The sequence below is a fragment of the Alexandromys fortis genome, unplaced genomic scaffold, assembly GCF_014885135.2.
Source record: "Alexandromys fortis isolate MF-2015 unplaced genomic scaffold, M_Fortis_MF-2015_v1.1 scaffold_41, whole genome shotgun sequence".
NCBI classification, from domain to species: Eukaryota; Metazoa; Chordata; class Mammalia; order Rodentia; family Cricetidae; genus Alexandromys; species Alexandromys fortis.
The window spans coordinates 11,044,910-11,062,771 of NW_026067923.1; the positions used below are offsets into that span (position 1 = coordinate 11,044,910).

The 17,862-nt window shown below is 44.2% G+C and overlaps 1 protein-coding gene across 5 annotated transcripts in view; it reads left to right on the forward strand.

Annotated features, from left to right (window-relative positions):
* Nucleotides 1-235: 235 nt before the first annotated feature.
* Ppp1r42 (protein phosphatase 1 regulatory subunit 42) overlaps nt 236-17,862 on the forward strand; it is a 35,687-nt gene continuing 18,060 nt past the window's right edge. For 3 of the 5 annotated variants that reach the window (XM_050142039.1, XM_050142038.1, XM_050142040.1), the window contains exons 1-4: nt 5,387-6,348; nt 8,119-8,285; nt 10,264-10,402; nt 12,275-12,391. In XM_050142039.1, the coding sequence (XP_049997996.1) occupies nt 6,220-6,348; nt 8,119-8,285; nt 10,264-10,402; nt 12,275-12,391 (552 nt within the window). In that variant the 5' untranslated portion in view covers nt 5,387-6,219. Of the gene's footprint in view, nt 346-5,386; nt 6,349-8,118; nt 8,286-10,263; nt 10,403-12,274; nt 12,392-14,261; nt 14,799-17,862 lie in introns of those variants that run through there. The other 2 variants (XM_050142037.1, XM_050142041.1) reach the window with 2 other exon arrangements.

A 17,862-nucleotide genomic window follows, 5' to 3' on the forward strand; every position in this document is an offset into this window, starting at 1 on the left:
CAATTCCTTTTTGGGTCTGTTCTGGAGCAGGTGTAGTTACTGGGCACTGAAATGGTTAAAGATGATGGAGCTGCAATCTTGTTCCGCTCAAACTAACTGGCCTTGTTTTGGGATCACTGGTGCACAATAATATCAGCTCTTCTGTCCCGTGTCACAAAGAGCCAGACCCGTGCTGGCCACCGGGCGGGCGCTGCACGCTTCCGGACGTCGCGAGACTTCCTCTGCAAGAGGGGCGTTTCGGAGCATCAGGTCGCCTGGCAACCGTCCGCTGGCCTTGCCGGAGACTGGCACAAGGGCACTGACCAAACCAGTTACACACCGGACTGGACCCTGGACCCGGGAGCGGTGAGACCAGGGAAACCCTAGCCAGGGGCATTTCTGAACGCAGACTTCAATAGTGATTAAAATGCAGGTCCCTGAGGCCTGTTCCTAAACACCCAGAACCCCAGACTCAGTCTGGAAGACTAGTTTGGACCAGCAGGCAAGGCTGGAAGCCTAGAGGCCCCAGGCAGGGTGGAGAGAAGGCGAGGGAGCATGATTCAGGCTTTGGAAACTTTTGAGGGCTGAAGCCCACCATTTAGAGCTTCTGAAAGCCACCGAGCGCAGCGACTCCCTAAAAGGGAATGTAGGTAGAAACCAACCCCAAAACTGTCCGTTTTACTCGGCCTACAGGAGCCTGGGGGATGAAAGTCAGCCAAGGAGCCAGCAAGATGGGATCACAGAGCACCCTGAAGCAGCTCTAAGCAATTTCCTCTGGCAGTTAGCTAGTGGGGGTATTATGGGAAACGATGTGTTTTTCAGAGAAAATCAAGGACACCCCACAAGTGTTGACGTTTATTGTTTTTATTATTATGTTCTAAGATGTATACAAATTCAACCACTGATGTAGTTTAAGCCCCTGGAACTTATTATTTCTCTAAAGTAATGAAACTACAAATACCAGTGAAGTTGGAGTTGGTGCTGTCTTAATAAAAGGAATGGTGGTGTTTTTGACGAAACAGTTTTCACGAACTGCTACCATGTGTGCAGCTTATGATTGTATTTTATGTTGTGGGTTGATGTGAGCCTCTCCCTTTCCATATTTGAGCCCCTGGAATGTTTTCCTATAGCTTTTTTTTATTACATTCATTGGCCTTCTCCTGATTTAAAAATATTTTAAATATTTGCGTCTTCTTTTCCAAACAGTCTTCTGTAGCCCAGGCTATCCTAACACTCACTCAGCCAGAACTGCCCTTGAATTTCCTTCTTCTACCTTCTAAATTCGGGGATTATGAGTGTGTGCCACCAGCTCTGCCGCCGCTTTTCAAATCTGTTTAATTTTCAGAAGCAGCAACTTTTAGACAGAATTCTCTTGTGGTTAAAGAATTAAGAATGTGCCGTTCTGGAATACGCCCTGCCAGAACGTACAGGGCAGGTACCAGATTAGTGACTGCCTGCCCGGCCCCTCATCGCCCCGCCCGCCCGCCCGCCTGCCTGTTTGCCCCGCCCCTCGCCCCCCCTCTTGCATTTCCACTGTCCACCTAGCTTCCTGCCTGCCTACCTGCTTGCTTCCCATGTGAAAAGCCCCTTCCCCATTCAAGAAGGAAAAGAATCATTTTATCATAAAGGATAGGGCGATCTATAAAAAGAAAACAACCACCCCAGCATTTTTATACCAAGCCTTATCCTCACTTTTAAGCAACTCCTTTAGCCCAAACTCTGTTCCCCTCACCGTTTCACAACCCGCGAGTCCTTTTCCGGCCCAGCATGCCAGTGCCTTGAGCCTCCCTTGTGAAGACTCACGGCTCATTAAAAATCCAGGGCAGTTCCTAACACAATCCTGAAAGGGTCTTTTTATGAAACATGCGGATGTCAAATATTTATATAAAAGAGTCAATAACCAAGAATAGCCAAAGTGAAGAGATGTTATTGGTCTGAACTTAGAAAACAGTGTTGCCATGCCAACAGAGGCATAAATGAAAGGAAGAGAAAATACTTTTGCGTCGTGTATTGGGTAGCTAGTTCACACTAGGAAAAATATACATTCAAGTCTCTCTCACCTCGTATGTGCAGAGCAATTCCAGATAAAAGAACAGAATTTGTCTAGCAGAATGTGAACAAGTTTAAAAGAAAATATTAGGTTGTTGTTTTAAATTTGGGGTAAGGAAGGAATTGCTTCCCTACCTTTTTGGCTTATAAGCCAAAAAGAAAATAATACCTTTGACTGTTTTCAGAAAAAAAAAAAAAAAAAAAACTATGCCAGGTGGTGGTGGTACATGCCTTTCTTTAATCCCAGCACTCAGGAGGCAGAGGCAGATGGGTCTCTGTGAGTTCGAGGCCAGCCTGGTCTACAGAGAGTTCCAGGGCAGCCAGGGCTGTACAGAGAAACCCTGCTGTGAAAGGAAGCCTGCATGGTTCTGACGTAGGCCCTCTGCAGTACATGTTATGGTTGTATTCCTTGGTCTTGTGGAACTCCCAACAGGGGGAGTAGGGCCTATCTCTGACTCTTTTGCCTGCTTTTGGGATCCTTTCTCTACCACTGGGTCACTTCATTCAGCCTTAGCAAGAGAGGTGGTGCCTAGTCTTCCTGGAATATTTTTTTAAATGTATACAGCATTCTGTATGGCTTCAGTCCGGAAGAGGGCACCAGCTCTCTCTCTTTTTTTGGGGGGGGGGTGGGTTCGAGACAGGGTTTCTCTGTGGCTTTGGAGCCTGTCCTGGCACTAGCTCTGTAGACCAGGCTGGTCTCGAACTCAGAGATCTGCCTGCCTCTGCCTCCCGAGTGCTGGGATCAACAGATGTCATTTTTGATGGTTGTGAGCTACCATGTGGTTGCTGGGAATTGAACTCAGGACCTTGGAATAGCAGCCAGTGCTCTTAACCTCTGAGTCACCTCTCCAGCCTGTCTTACTGGAAATTGATAGGCCATGTTTGGTTAATGTCCCTAGGAGGCTTGCCCCATTCTGAAGAGAAATGGAGGAATGGGTGGGGGAGGGGGAGGAGAGGAAGGAGGGGAAACTAGGGTCAGAATGTAATATGTGAGAGAATAAATTTAATTTTTTTGAAAAAAAGCTGTGCATTTTTAGGAGACTGTTAAAAACAAGTGAAACAAGGATAACCCAGGGTCTGGGGAAAGATGCAGCAAATTCCGTCAGTGACAGTTATTATCCAATAGGAATGCGCATGCATTCTAAAACGTGTCTATCAAATCACACCCTGTTGCTCAACACTTTAACTATGAAAAGTGTTGCATGTGTTTATGCTGCAGGATGCTACTTTAGCTGTGTAAGATGTGTTGCATGTGTTTACGCTGCATTTGTGTAGCGATGTAAGGTTGTGTGTTTGATTATGGAAAGATGTGCTGTATCTGTTTCACCTTGCCTGCCTAAAGTGCCCAATTGTTCTAATGAAAAGCTGAACAGCCAATGGCTAGACTTGAGAAAAGATGCACAGGATTGGCAGGTTGAGAAAATAAACAGGTGGCGAAATCTAGGCTTGAGAGAGAAAGAAGAATGAGAGGAAGAAGGAGGAGGAGACGAGAATGAGGAAGAAAGGGAGGGGCAAGAAGTCATGCAGTCTCCAGACAGACAGACACAAGGAGCAGTGAAAGTAAGATGTACAGAAAAACGAAAAGCCCTGAGACAAAAGGTAGATGAAGAGAAACGGGTTAATTTAAGTTAAAAAAGAGCTAGCCTAAGCCAGGACAAACATTCATATAAATATGAAGTCTGTCTCCATGTCATGATTTGAGTACACAACCCAGTAGGAAAAATGAGATATGGAAATAGTGGTTAGCAGGAAGAGGATGTCGTGTCAAGAGTGTCCAGTTAAAATCCAAGTTAAAAACAGTCTCTGTCAGAGCTACAGCTGTACCCATGGGGACCCTGCCCCCAGCAGCCTATGTCAAAGCCCACTGAAGAACAGTTTGGAAGCATACAGTGACCTTAAACCCCGCAGTCCAGGCATATTGCTCCTAGATTAAACCTTGTGTTGAAGACAAAATAGACGAGAACCGTAAAAGCAGCACTGCAGAGGCAAAAATACAGAAAAATTAGAGTCGTGCTCGGGAAAACAAACTGCAGCCGTCCAGGCTCTAGGGCTGTGTGGGGTAAACCAGATGGCTCTCCAGAGCAAACGGTGAACAGGAGGAGGAGGGGCACTGACACTGATGACGTGCACAATTGCGTGTGTGCGGGGAACTGTGCTTTTTAGGCGTATGGACATTTGAAACTAAACCAATGCATAAATAAATAGCAGCATCCAAATTTGAAGAGAATGGAGCGGGAGAAAAGTAGAAGTGTTTGTGGTTTGTTAGTTTATTTCAGTACTGGGATGAATCCAGGACCTTGTGAATGTTAGACACCACTGAGCTACAACACACACACACTTACACACACACATACACACACACATACATACACAAACACCTGCATTTGTTTTCTTTCTGTTGTTGTTGTTTTGCTTTGCTTTGTTCTGTTTTGAAGCAGGGTTTCATATATTCCAGACTAGCCTAAAATTCCTATGTAGCTGCAGCTGGCCTTGAACTCCTGCATCCACCTCACAAATACTATGTTTATGAGCCATCATGTTAAACTTAAATTTATTTTTAGTGTTTTATATTTTAAGCTTATGTATGGGTCCTGTGGGTCTTATATAAAATAATATTCTATTTGAAAGCATGCCCCCACTTCTTCACCTGTTTGGTCTCAAACACAAGAACTCAAGCAATCCTCCTGCCTCAGCCTCCTCGGCTGCTAGAATACAGGTAATATCACCAGTGAAAGTCACTTATTTCATAAAACTTTTGAGTATTGTATATTCTACATAGTAATGTTTCGTTATATTTTCATAAATACACATAAGGTAGTTTGATCAAATTCCCCTCCACCTTGTTACCAGCTCTTATCTCCCTTCATCTACATCGCCCCTTTCCTTTCCCAGCTAGTCCCTCTTCTGTTTTCTTGCCCCTTTTTGTCTGTTCTCGATGTGTTTCATTCCAGTTGATTACAGGGGTGTAAGTGAGGGTTTATTTACAGGAGCGTGGGCACCTTAGCAGGGGCTACAACCACTAAAAAACAAGCCTCTCCCTCCTCTGGACACTAGAGCTGCCTGTAGATCCTCAAGGAGAGGTGGAGCCTTGTGAGCCCCGCCCTCCAGCAGCTGTTCACTGCCCTGCATCCTCAAGGGAGGTGGAGCCTGGTGAGACACCCAAGCACCTGGTCATGTATGTGTGCGTGTACACACCCGCGTGCCCGCCCACAGGCCACACGCTCGCACACGCACCTTACAGGTTTGGCTTTTTTAAAAAAAAATTTATAATGTATTTTTGTTGTGCAAGGGATCAATAGGTCCTTGTGAATGCACCTTGCCTTAAATTTATTATACAAAATACTTGAAGATTGTTTTGCCAGCGAGCAGTGAGGCTAATATTTGAACTCAGCAATCTGCATTGGAAAACGCTGCTTTTTGTTGCCGTTTTTCTGGCATGACATACAATATCTAGGCCTGGCCCATGGCGAGTGTTCTGTATCATTCTGTGTGTAACTTGGGGTATGCGCAGCATCGGTTCTGGTTTGGAGATGCTGCGCCAGTTCCTATGAGGAGTGAGACACTGGCTCGAGCCTCAGCTGGCACTTTGAAAAGCCTGGACTAGCTCTCTGGGGCTTAATTTCTCCATCCATGAATAAGAGCATTGGGCAGTTTTCCTGGAGGTCCTTTCTTAATCAGAGAGGATAAATAAACTTTTGAAAAGATGCCTCAGGGCACGGGATGTAGCTCGATGTTAAAGTGATTGCCTAGCATGTTTTGTTGCTTCTTCGGTTTTTGGGGTTTTGCTTTGTTTTGGTTTGGTTTGGTTTGGTTTTTCAAGATAGGGTTTCTCTGGGTAGCTTTGGAGCCTGTCCTGGAACTTGCTCTGTAGACCAGGCTAGCCTCTAATTCAACAGAAAACTGCCTGCCGCTGCCTTCCAAGCATGTGCCACCACACCTGGCCTTGGCTTTAATTATATTGGAGGTTGTCTGGAAAGGTAGGAAATACTAGAAGCATAAATGCCAGCAGCCTAGCTTACCAGGTAGCTGTCCATGAGACAGTTAGAGCAACTTACCTCGTCGGGCATGGCTACATCACAGTACTCTCTCGCTCCCTCCCATTTTTAGAAAGTTGGAAGTAATACCTAAACCTGCTTCTGGACATGGCACTAAAACGGAGTTCTTGCTGAGAGTTTCAGTTACACAGAAACCATGGTTCGACTGACTCTGGATTTAATTGCCAAAAGCAGCAATCTTAAACCCCGAAAAGAAGAAACCATCACACAATGCCTGAAGAAAATAACGCACATAAATTTTTCAGACAGAAATATAGATTCAATTGTAAGAACTTTAAATTATTTCATTTTTACACAATTAGAAATATAAACTTTATTGGTTTGAGGGCATATCCAATATAATAATTCTATTTTGATTGAACTTGTTAACTATATTTTTACTGGGAAGCATATTATGTTTCTCTTTTAATTTCCTTCTTTGGGTACTTAGCATATTAAGTTTCTGTGAAATATAGCGTGTTTTACAAATATCTGTTAGACATACGCTGCTGTTTCCCTGGGATACACTTGTATTTGCACAACAAACAAGATTTGGAAAGCAATTACTTTTGGTCCACGCCAGAACTTTGGAATACTTTTTAAACTTCAAAATGTTAAGAAATGAGCTAGGCACTTGCCTGTAACCCCAGCACTCAGAGGTTGAGCTAGGAGGATTTTAAGTTCAAGACTAACCTGAGCTATCCAGTGAGACCTGTCTTGGGTTGGGGATTAAGGACACAAATCTTCAACACTGAGAACAGTATACCTCAGTGACAGTATACACTCAGCGTGCCCAAGGCCCTGTGTTCAATGCCCAGTCACCCCTTCTCCCCAACAAACGTTCAAAGGTGAAGTTTTTGCATATAATTTAATTATGTCAATATATGTCATTCTGGGCCAGTTGTACTAGACGAGGTCTCTCTGTGCAGCCCTGGCTGTCCTGGAACTCGCTCTACAGACCAGCCTGTCTCTGCTTCCCCAGTGCTGGGAGGAAAGGCGTGTGCCACCACAGTTCAGCCTGTTCTGTTCTTTTTAATGATTTATTTTTATTAGTATGTGCATTGGCACTTAGCCTGCATGCATGTCTATGTGAAGGTTACAGACAGCTGTGAGCTGCCATGTGGGTGCTGGGAATTGAACCCGGGTCCTCTGGAGGAGCAGCCAGTGACTGAGCCATCTCTCCAGTCCTCATTTTGCTTTTTTTTTTTTTTTTTTTTTTTGAGACATGGTCTCTCTATGGGGTCTTGGCTCTCCTGAAACTCACAGAAATCCTCATTTGTACACCAGGCTGTCCTTGAACTCACAAAAATCCACCTGCCTTTGTCTCCCCAGTGCTGGATTAAAGATGTTTGGAAACCATGTAACCCAGCTCTAGCTTCTCAGTAATCACAAGAGTGGGTCAGAGTGAACCACTGTTGTCCTGTTCTGACGTCTACACGATAGTACAAAGAAATGAAAGTTTGTTTTACAGGACTCAGATTGATAGCATCATCATAGTTTGGTTTTTTTATCCTCCACATTTATTTGGGTCAGGGTCTTTCTCTCTTGCCCTGGCCGGCTTGGTACTCACCATGTAGACCCGGTGGTCTTGAACTTACAGAGATCCACCCACTTCAGCCTCTTCAGTGCAGAATGCAAAGGTGTGTGTCACCATACCTGGCTTTAATCTATTGCTCTCTGCTATTGAATGATTTCCAGTTTTCAGTACTATAAACTGACAGTTTATTTCGAATCCAACAGGAAGATTAATCTCTGCGTTATAATGTTTGGACAATAATTTGTTCATTGTTTCAGCTTTCAGGAAGGTCTCTAATTGCTTCCAATGAAGATTGTTTAAGAAATTCTTAAGAAATACGATTTTACTAGAAAAGTAACAATTCTAAAGCCCAAAATTACTTAGTGATGGTTACAGTCTTATTTGGACTGTGCTAAGTGCAGAGAAATGTAACTTTGTACTAGTCTTAGGGAGATTTGTAGAGTGTCGAAGTATTTCTTAAAACCCAGCAGCTAAGCATTCAGAGGGGAAGAACTAGCACCTGTTCTGTTTTCTTCTCAGGACGACCTCTCTCTCTGCAAAAACCTGAGCGTTTTATATTTATATGATAACCGCATTAGTGCCATCACCAACCTGAACTATTCCACGAATCTGACCCACTTGTACCTGCAGAACAATTGCATTTCCTGCATCGAGAACCTCAGGTCCCTGAAGAGACTAGAGAAACTGTGAGTGCTTTTATTTGTGAATCCTCCTAACTGCTTTCCCCCTTTCTTTCTTGGGCAAGCATTTCTAGTGTTGCGTTAGGTCGCAAATCTAAACTGGGTGTAGGCTTAAATCTGTTTCTCAAAAGTTTCATGGAACAGGTTTCACTTTTAATTTTATCCTATTGTATGTAATATATTCATATAAAATGCATTAATCTGTAGCATGATTAATAAAAAAGCCAGAGACAGAAATTGGGGTTCAACCTGAAGGTCAGAAAAGCAAAACAGCCAGCCACTGGCTCTTACCTCTACCTCAGTCTGAAATGGTGATCCTGCCTCCAGGAATCTCAGAATGAGACTGTGTGAGAGCTGTCTCCTCCTGTTTTATATTCCTCTCTAGTGCTGGAATTAAAAGAATGCGCTGCCTGGTTTCTATGGCAACTAGTGTGGCTACTGGGATTAAAGGTCTGTATTGCCACTGCCTAGGCTGTAAGGCTGACCAGTGGGGCTGTTTTACTCTCTGATCTTCAGGCAAGCTTTATTTATTAAACTATAATAATATAATAATATTATAGTTTAATAATAATATAATTGATGCTTTAATTAAACCTGATAAGATAGGCACAGTGGTTCATGCTTGTAATTCCAGCTCTCAGAAGCCTGGGGCAGAGGATTTCTAGAAATTCAAGACTAGCCTGGGCTACATAATGAAGTCCTGGCTCAAAAATCTAAACAGCTTGATACACCTTTCTTCCGGTGGGGAGAAAAAATCGTCTAATGGACTTTTAGGGATAAGCATTCTCACAAAAGTTCAGTCGGTCAACAGGGTTTCCATGGAGCTCAGGTAAATTCTGTGCTCTTCTGAGTCCCCAAGGGGCTTTGATTTCAAAGGGTAAAGGTCATAAACTAATACCGATTTGATTGTTTGAAAGGTTGCTGATAATTATTACTAGGGAGGTCAGAGAGATTGCTCAGCACTCAGTTGTACGCACTGCTCCCACAGAGAACCTGAGGTCAGTTCCCAGCACCCACACCGGCTGCTCACAGCTGGATATAACTCCAGCTCCAGGGGATCTGGTGCCACCGGGCAGACACACAGCACACATGCACATACACACATATACATAAATTGAAACTAAAATCTGTTTTTAAAGTATTATTGCTGGGCAATGAAGACCAGCAGACCCAAGTTCCCCAGATTGGGTAACTAGCACGTTTTTCTAGAAGTGGCCTGTGGTCTTCGGGATGAGGACAGGATAGGGTGATGAGGAAACACTCACCAAATGCAGACTAAGTTCCAGTCTCGATACCCAGCAGATCATGGGAGTGAGGTCCAGAAACTGTTTATAAACCTATAGTCTGGGTTGTAAGGTGTGGGTGGGAAACAGTTCAGTACCCACTATTTCAACCCTCCCACTTAAAAAGTTGGAGATGTATATGATATACGTGTATGAATATACTAATGAAACCCATTGGTTTGTCCAATTAATCAATGCTATTGAAAGATGTAAAAACATAATGTATTTTAGACCAAATTAAGTGTAACAATATAATTTGGGATTCAGATGGAACGTTCATAGGTCTGACAGAAAGATAACACTCTGTGCATATAATTTTTATCTCTGTGTGTGCACACATTTTTCGTATGAATGCAGGTATGGGAACGGCGAGGTCAGAGAACAACCTCGGGGGTTGGTCCTCATCTCCCACCCTGTTTGAGGCAGGGTCTCCTTGTGTGCCGGGCTACCTGACCCACTAGTGTCGGGGGATTCTTTCTGTCTCCATCTCCCACCTCACCCAAGGGGCTCTGGGGCTACAGATGCTCCTAATAAGACCACATTATGTGGGTTCTGGGGATTCAAACTAAGGTCCTCATACCTGTGAAGTGAGTGGTTTATGCAGCGGCCATGTCCCCTGCCCTCCTTGTTATATTTTTATCATTCTTAACATCCACAGCATTCCCAGAAAACCTATTTGAAGCCCTGTCTGTGTTTTGCAGGTACCTGGGAGGCAATTACATTGCAGTCGTAGAAGGTTTAGAAGGACTGGAAGAACTGAGGGAGCTGCATGTTGAAAGCCAGAGGCTTCCCCTGGGAGAAAAGCTTCTGTTTGACCCCAGGACTCTCCGTTCTCTGGCAGTAAGGCCATAAGAAAGTTTGGGCAGAATGCAGTGGGACACAAGTCAGGGAGGGCACGCTCGGAGTGTGGACGAAGTCGTCCTGCTGATCTGCCCATTGGAAACCTGAGGGTGGTTTTCTTGTGCAATCTCTAGTATGACGGTACTATAGGTTAGGGCGGCGTGCCTACCTCTTTAACTAGAAGGACTAAAAGGGATGTGAGCAGGTTATGTGAACTGAAGTTCTAATACAGGCCCATAATGTAGGCGCTGCTGACTATCATGACTCATGTTTTTAAATTTTAGGGCAAACTATGAGGAAAAGGGAGTGGGACAATTATTTGGCAAGCTTTCTTTGTCTTTCAATTTTTTGAGATACAACCTCAGGCTGGCATCAGCCTCCCAAAGCTTGAAGTTGTGGCTGTGTGCACAAACCCAGGTTTGAGGACCCGATGTGTTGCTGGCCAGCCAGTCACCATCTGTGAGGTGAGATGCAGGGTTTGCTGCTTGTCCTCAAAGCCCTCTGGGTCTTGGTCACACTACCTTCATTTCTGGGCCAGGAGATTTATAAATGGGACACAGTTGTGCAGATTTTATTCATTTTGATTCACAGGACCCAGAAATGGAAGGAACTTGTTTCTAATACAACTGAGAAGTGGTCCTTTATGTTAGAAAAGAAAAAGGTGACCCAGTTACCATGGCACTTCCTCTCCTCTGCCTCTGCAGCTGTCGGCATGCAGCTGGCTGCCTGGCCCCTCTGCAGTTGTCGGCATGCAGCTGGCTGCCTGGCCCCTCTGCAGCTGTCGGCATGCAGCTGGCTGCCTGGCCCCTATGCAGCTGGCGGCATGCAGCTGGCTGCCTGGCCCCTATTTCAGTGGTGTCCTGTCCATGTCCAGTGCATGGTCGAATACAACCAAACTCCATTCTATCATGTACAGAAATGTCATAATGAGATGTGCTGTGTTGTACAAATGGTAGGAACTAGTCATAACTTCTAAATGTCAGGGCTTTCTTTCTGAAGGTTGACTATGTATGGCTGTCTTGGCGGGTAGATTTGATATCGATACACAAGTCTTAGATTTTAAGATTGCTCATTTAGTATTGTCATATAGTTATTTATGTTCTCATTTTTTTTCTTTTTTGAAATATTTATTTATTATGTATACAATATTCTGTCTGTGTGTATGTCTGCAGGCCAGAAGAGGGCACCAGACCTCATTACAGATGGTTGTGAGCCACCATGTGGTTGCCGGGAATTGAACTCAGGACCTTTGGAAGAGCAGGCAATGCTCTTAACCACTGAGCCATCTCTCCAGCCCCCTTATGTTCTCATTTTATTAGCTAACATTGAAATCGTTACTTCAATGACTTCTGAACAAATGAATTATCAAGAGAAAACTAAAGAGGGAAAGATAAAAATAAAAGCAGACATCGTTCATGTCAGGTCACGTGACTTCTTCCCTGGATAATGTTTAGCACAGGATAGTTATGTACTCAGGCTGTAACACACAGCCTGTTTAGCACAGGATAGTTATGTACTCAGGCTGCAGTGAACGTTTTGTCTACGTCGAGCTGTCGTGTTCACTGGCTATGGTTTTTCTCTTTACTCTGTAGCTTTCCTATTTTATAGTTTATATTGTCTTCTGGAAGAGGAGCATAAGGCTTATGGAGGAACCAGAGGCAACAGTCGGCTATAGCACACACTAGAGATCTGAAAGTTCCATATTAAAAAAAACCCCACAAAACACTGGAACAGAATCTTCATGGCTTTTGTTTCTTGCCTACAAAGCAACCTGAACTAGTGCCCTTGAAGCTTCTAAAGCACCGACCCTTCCACTCCCAGTATGTAGTATTTAGGTGACTTACTAATGTTAATTTTGTTCATTTTTTCCAGAAATCCCTCTCTATTTTGAATATCAGCAACAATAATATCGATGACATAAAAGACTTAGAGATGCTGGAGAATCTGAACCACCTGATCGCCGTTGACAACCAGCTGGTGCATGTGAAGGTAATGGGAGCGAAGCCAGCCTTGAGGATTTGCTCGGGACTGCGGGTTAGAACACAACTTAGAAAGAGTTCTAAAAATGCCACTTGTTGCCGGGCGGTGGTGGCGCATGCCTTTAATCCCAGCACTCAAGCAGGGGTGGGTGGATCTCTGTGAGTTCAAGGCCAGCCTGGTCTACAAGAGCTAGTTCCAGGACAGGAACCAAAAGCTACGGAGAAACCCTGTCTCAAAAATCCAAAAACAAAACAAAACATGCCACTTGTTAAAGTACTACCCTGTGCTTATTCTAAATCTGTCTTCTGAATCCCTACCTCTACTTTAAAAAATGCTTACTGTAGCTCTTAAGTTTTTAAGTTTTTGAAAAAAATTAAATTTAAATATTTAAATTTTTATTTTTTTATTTTATGTGCATTGGTGTTTTGTCATGGGTTTGTCTGGTCCCATGGAATTGAAGTTACAGGCAGTTGCGAACTGCCATGTGGGTGCTGGGAATTGAACCTGGGTCCTCTGGAAGAGCAGTCAGCAAGTGCTCTTAACAACTCAAGACATCTTACCAACCCCCCTAATCTCTACTTCTTAACTATAACTATTTGTGTCTTCCTTGTTTTATCCTCCATATTTCTCTGAGGAGCTATATGCCTTTCTATCTACTTTCTATTCGTCCATTAGACTTTCTCCTAGAAGCCGAGTTTCTTCTTTAACTCTGGGCTCCTAGTGAATGAGTTCCTAGGAACGTCAGCCTAGCTGCTCCCTGATGCTACGTGGGGAAGTACAGAGACAGCAACTCGTTCTAATTTGCACTAGCTGAGTGCATGTCCTATTATATCGTGCCATGCCGTGTCATTACATCGATCATGTATGCAGCTGTGCGCCGAACCCTTCTGTGTTTGTCTGGCATTGTACTACAGAGGAAGGAAGGACAGTTCCAGGCCTCAAGAATGTCCAAGCTGGGCATAGTGGCACATACCTACAATCCCAACACTTGGAAGACATAGTGTGAAAGACACGGGTTCGAGGCCAGCTTGGTCTACAAAGCAAGAACGTCTCAAAAGGGAAAGAAAGCTAGACAGTGAACATGGCAGGCATAAGAGATAGCAGCTGTGTTTCTCTGAGACAGTTTGAGATGTTCAAAGAACCAAAACGAGGTCAGTTCGCTGTGGGCTGGCCCGAGGGCTGGCCCTTATTGCTGATACACTGCAGGTGCCCAGAAAGTTCAGTAGCACAGAAGCAGCGCTATGATATGAGATCAGAAAGAAGGGCATAGGGGTCAGGTCACAAGGCCAGCACAGGACATAATTATGACCTAATTCTAAGTGCAGAGACAGTCATTGGAAGGAATGTATTTTTCAAAAGGATTTCTCTGTCTGTTATATGAAGAATGAGTTTCAAGAATAAAAGCAAAGATATGAGTTAGGAAACTATTACAGGCAAGAAGTAAGATGATGTGCGTGAGAGAAGGAGACGTGGTTGCTTGGAGATGAGGAGTGGGTGTATTGGGTGTATTTTTAGGTAGAACCTGTAGATTTTCAGGGTGCAAGAATAAAATGTTGAGCATCTATCCTAGTTAAAAGACTAAAGGCATAGAAAAACTTACTCATTATGGCAGAAATTTCCCCAAATCTAGGGGAACAAATGCAAACAGGACAAGAAAAATGACTCTTTCGCACGGAAATATAGTTAAAACATTGAGAGGACAGGACAAAGAAGGAATATTGAAATCCACAAGAGCAATGCCAAGTTCCTTACAAGATAGGAACCTGTTAGAAACATGAGCAAGAAAAAAAAGCCTGGACTCAGTTCATTGGATCCAGAATACCGAGCCTGCCCAGGACGTATCTGAACGTGCTTTTGTCATTTAAATCGTCCCCTGCAGGCTTAGTCAAGATGGCAATGGAGCCCAGCACCTGAATATCAGCTTCTTTCCTTGTGTATATTCTGCATCCAAGGTCTCTGTTGTGGCTGCAAGTTTACCACTCCTTTTGCCCTAACCTACTGGTAAATGCTATGCCTTGGGGAAGAAGTCTCTCATGCCGCGCATAAAGTCACTGACTTCCACGCAAAGGGTTGTCAGCAGCAGACAGCTCTGCGCCACGGGGAAAGACAGCCATCGTTAGAGAAAGCGGACAGCCCCATGATAATTACCTGAGGTGTTGGGCACTTACGGGGCAGCTGCCTCTGGACAGACCCCAGCACGTCCCACAGATGAGTCCCCAGAAACAACTGAAGGTAGTTGTTACACGGGAAAGGAGAATGTGAAAATGATTGCTTCTGTTGAGAACTTACGTTGTGGCTAAAATTAAAAATTCAGAATTTAAATTCAGATATGTAATTACAAATGGACTCTCTGGTCACTCATCTTATTAAATAATTATAACAGATTATACAGGACAGTGAGAAATCCTGTTGGTCTTACCCATGGATTTTTACATAGTAACATAAACTAGAAAATGGTAGTATTTACAGTATAATTTGGCATGGAAAATAAATTTTTAAAAAATAGAAAAATAATGATCTATTAGAATGATCTCAAGGAGAATTTTTCTAAAAACACATGCAGGTAAAAAGTACTACAAAGACTGCCAGGCTACTGAAATCTTTGAGCTCTGTGGGGAAAAAAGAAAACAAGGAAGAACTGAGTCTTTAGGAAACACAGTCGCTCACGGACCATGACCAGGTCCTCATTTCCTGGTGGCCCAGGAGCCTACGGGAAATGAGTGTTAAAAGCCAAAGCCACCGCCCTTGGGTTTCAGTGCATGGCCATAGCTTCTGTTTCCCTCTCCGGCTACCCGGCTACTCGAGTCATCATCCCTTCCCTCATCTCTCCGGAGCTGGTCCAGGTCAGGGACTTCTAGGCAAGAATAAATAAAGCGGGTGGGTAAGATGTGGAAGAGAAAGCATAGGAAGCAAAAATCGTCTTTCCTCCTCGTCCCACGTGTATCCCTTGAAGGAAGAACTTGAAAGCCTGTTCCACTGTACCTCTCACGTTTAATTCCTATGCCACGAGGGGAAGAGGGTGGTCCTTGTAACAAAAGACTCGCACTAGCAGGCAAGGATGTCAGACTTCCTCTGACATAGCCCTCCTTGAAAAGATTTCCAGGCCAGGAAATGGCCCCCTAAGGCAAGCACACACTTTTCCTAAAGGGAATGCGAGGCTGAGCGAGTAAAGGCTGAACACAGTCCAGAGAGGCGCTGCGGATGGACCAGCTGCCTTGGCTATCATAGAGTTTTGTTTATGCTGAGAACACCTGGAGCCACTGAAGGTGTGAAATAATTAGATGTTAGCATTCTGAAAAGATTCTGCTTGACTGGGGTGTGAAGAACAGATTGGAAGAGGCCAGGCCAGCTAAGAAGTGAGTCGTAGACACGTTAACGGTGGGGGTGGAAATGGAGCGAACAAACCGGAGAAATGTTCGGAGGATAAAGTGGGCTAGACGCGCTTCTAGCTGGACATAGGGAATACTGAGCAGAGGTAAACAAGCTACGGAGAACTCTAGAGTCAGGTTTGGGTACACGGAGATCACGAATTTGGGTCCTGCAGAGTTGGAGTGTCTTTGAAACATTCCAGAAAAACATCAAATAAGCAGTTATGTGTGAGGCTACGTACAGCGCAGAGCCAGATGAGCAGAGGTGTCTTCCGCTTTGTGGTTATGGATGAGAACACCATCATGGACGCAAACGTGGCAGGAGGGATTATTTGCTGGGAAGGTTTATGTACGGTGGACATGGTGGTGTTTCTGTGAGTGCACCCTCTTCTGTGAGCCCTGGAGTGAAAACAAGAAATTGCTTTTGAAGGAGTAGAGGCCAAGTTTAGAAAAGGAAGGGGTTCTTGATGGTCACTGATGGCCTACCGTCTTCTGCTCTCAATGGAGCCATTAGCCTCTGACTCAGCTCAGTGAGTTTTCGCCAGGGATGGACCCAGGCAGCAGTTCACCATGTGGCCCGTTGACTCTTCAGCCTGGGGGAGTGCCCAGTGGTTTAAGTGAAGGAATTGGCTAAACCCTTGCAGCTTCATGTGGAGTCAGTCATAACTTCTTCACCAGACACAGTGCTCAGGACCTGCATTTAAACAAGGTCCCTTGTGATTCTATTTTAAATTTAAAATTACATTTTATTCGTGTGTGTGTGTGTGTGTGTGTGTTGCGTGTGTGTTGCACAGAGGACAACTTGTGAGAGTTTTCTCCTTCAGCCTTGTGGCTCCCCAAGTCTGAACTCACATAGTCAGGCTTGATGACATGCCCTTCACCTGCTGAGCCACCTCCCAAGCTCCCCCTGGTGATTCCTGTGCACAGAAAGTCTTTGAGAAGCCCTAGTCAACGGGTCTGGTGACTGTGGATAAATGTTTGTGGAGAAAATGAAAACGGGAAAGGAAGTGTGAGATCACAGCAGTTAACTGAGAAAATGCTGGTAAGACCTGACCTACTTCTCCCCAGTAATGCGTGGACCGAGGTCAGTATTGAGGAGGAGAGGAAAGAGAAGTTTCAAGCCAAATAATAATAATGATGATAATAATGATAGTCATCCTTTAACCTGTGGGGCTCTACTTTAGATGACACTTCATGACTTTTTGTTTTGCATTTTTCCTGTAACCTCTCTAAACAGGCATGCATCAGTATCTAAAAGCACCAAATATTTTAGTGATTTACAGCTCAACTTAAATTTCTACAAATTGAGTTCAGGTTGAGTCATGAACTTCACTAGGCCCACGTTATCCAAGTTGCTAATGTTATACAAAGTCAAATGAATGTCCAAAAATGCAAACAAAACAAAAGTTGAAGGAAAACCAACAAAATATCCTTAATCTTTGCCATAGTTTTTATGTCTGCAAAGTTTGCCAAATCAATAAAGCGACCCGAGTTTCTCTCACATCCAGATTCGTTAGTGATTTACTGCATTGGTTTTCTGATGACCATTTATCATGAGACAGAGAATCTTCATAAATGAAGGGGAAAAATGAAAAACTTGACATGCTTGCCTCTTTGATAAACTAAACATTTGATTTACAATGCACAAGTGAACAAGCCACAATAGCCTGTCATGTTTTCTTCGTTCCTAATTTATTCAACCTCTGCTCAGTATTGATCCTGGCAAGCGGCATGGCCCAAAGATAAATTTATTCATTCCACACTTTAGTCAGGAACAAGCCCAAAATTATAGATTTCCTCAGGCAGACGATGACAGGCAGCCAGAGGGATGACAAATGGCTGTCTTTAGACTTGGTGAGGACAGTGGGGCCAGACGTTTCCGATACAGATTGGAGCGTGCTGGTCAAATACAGGTTCATCAGAGTCATCATTAAAGCAAGGAGCACTGCCTGCTAGAGTCGCCCGTGCGGGAGCAGGGTACCAGCCTGCAGGGGAAGGGGAATTGGCGCCTCAGACTCGGCAGCACAAGAGCGATAGCATGACATGATCATTTATCAAACAGAGACTGTCCAGAAAAGTGTCTGGTTCCTTGAGTAATTTATCGAAGGGCAG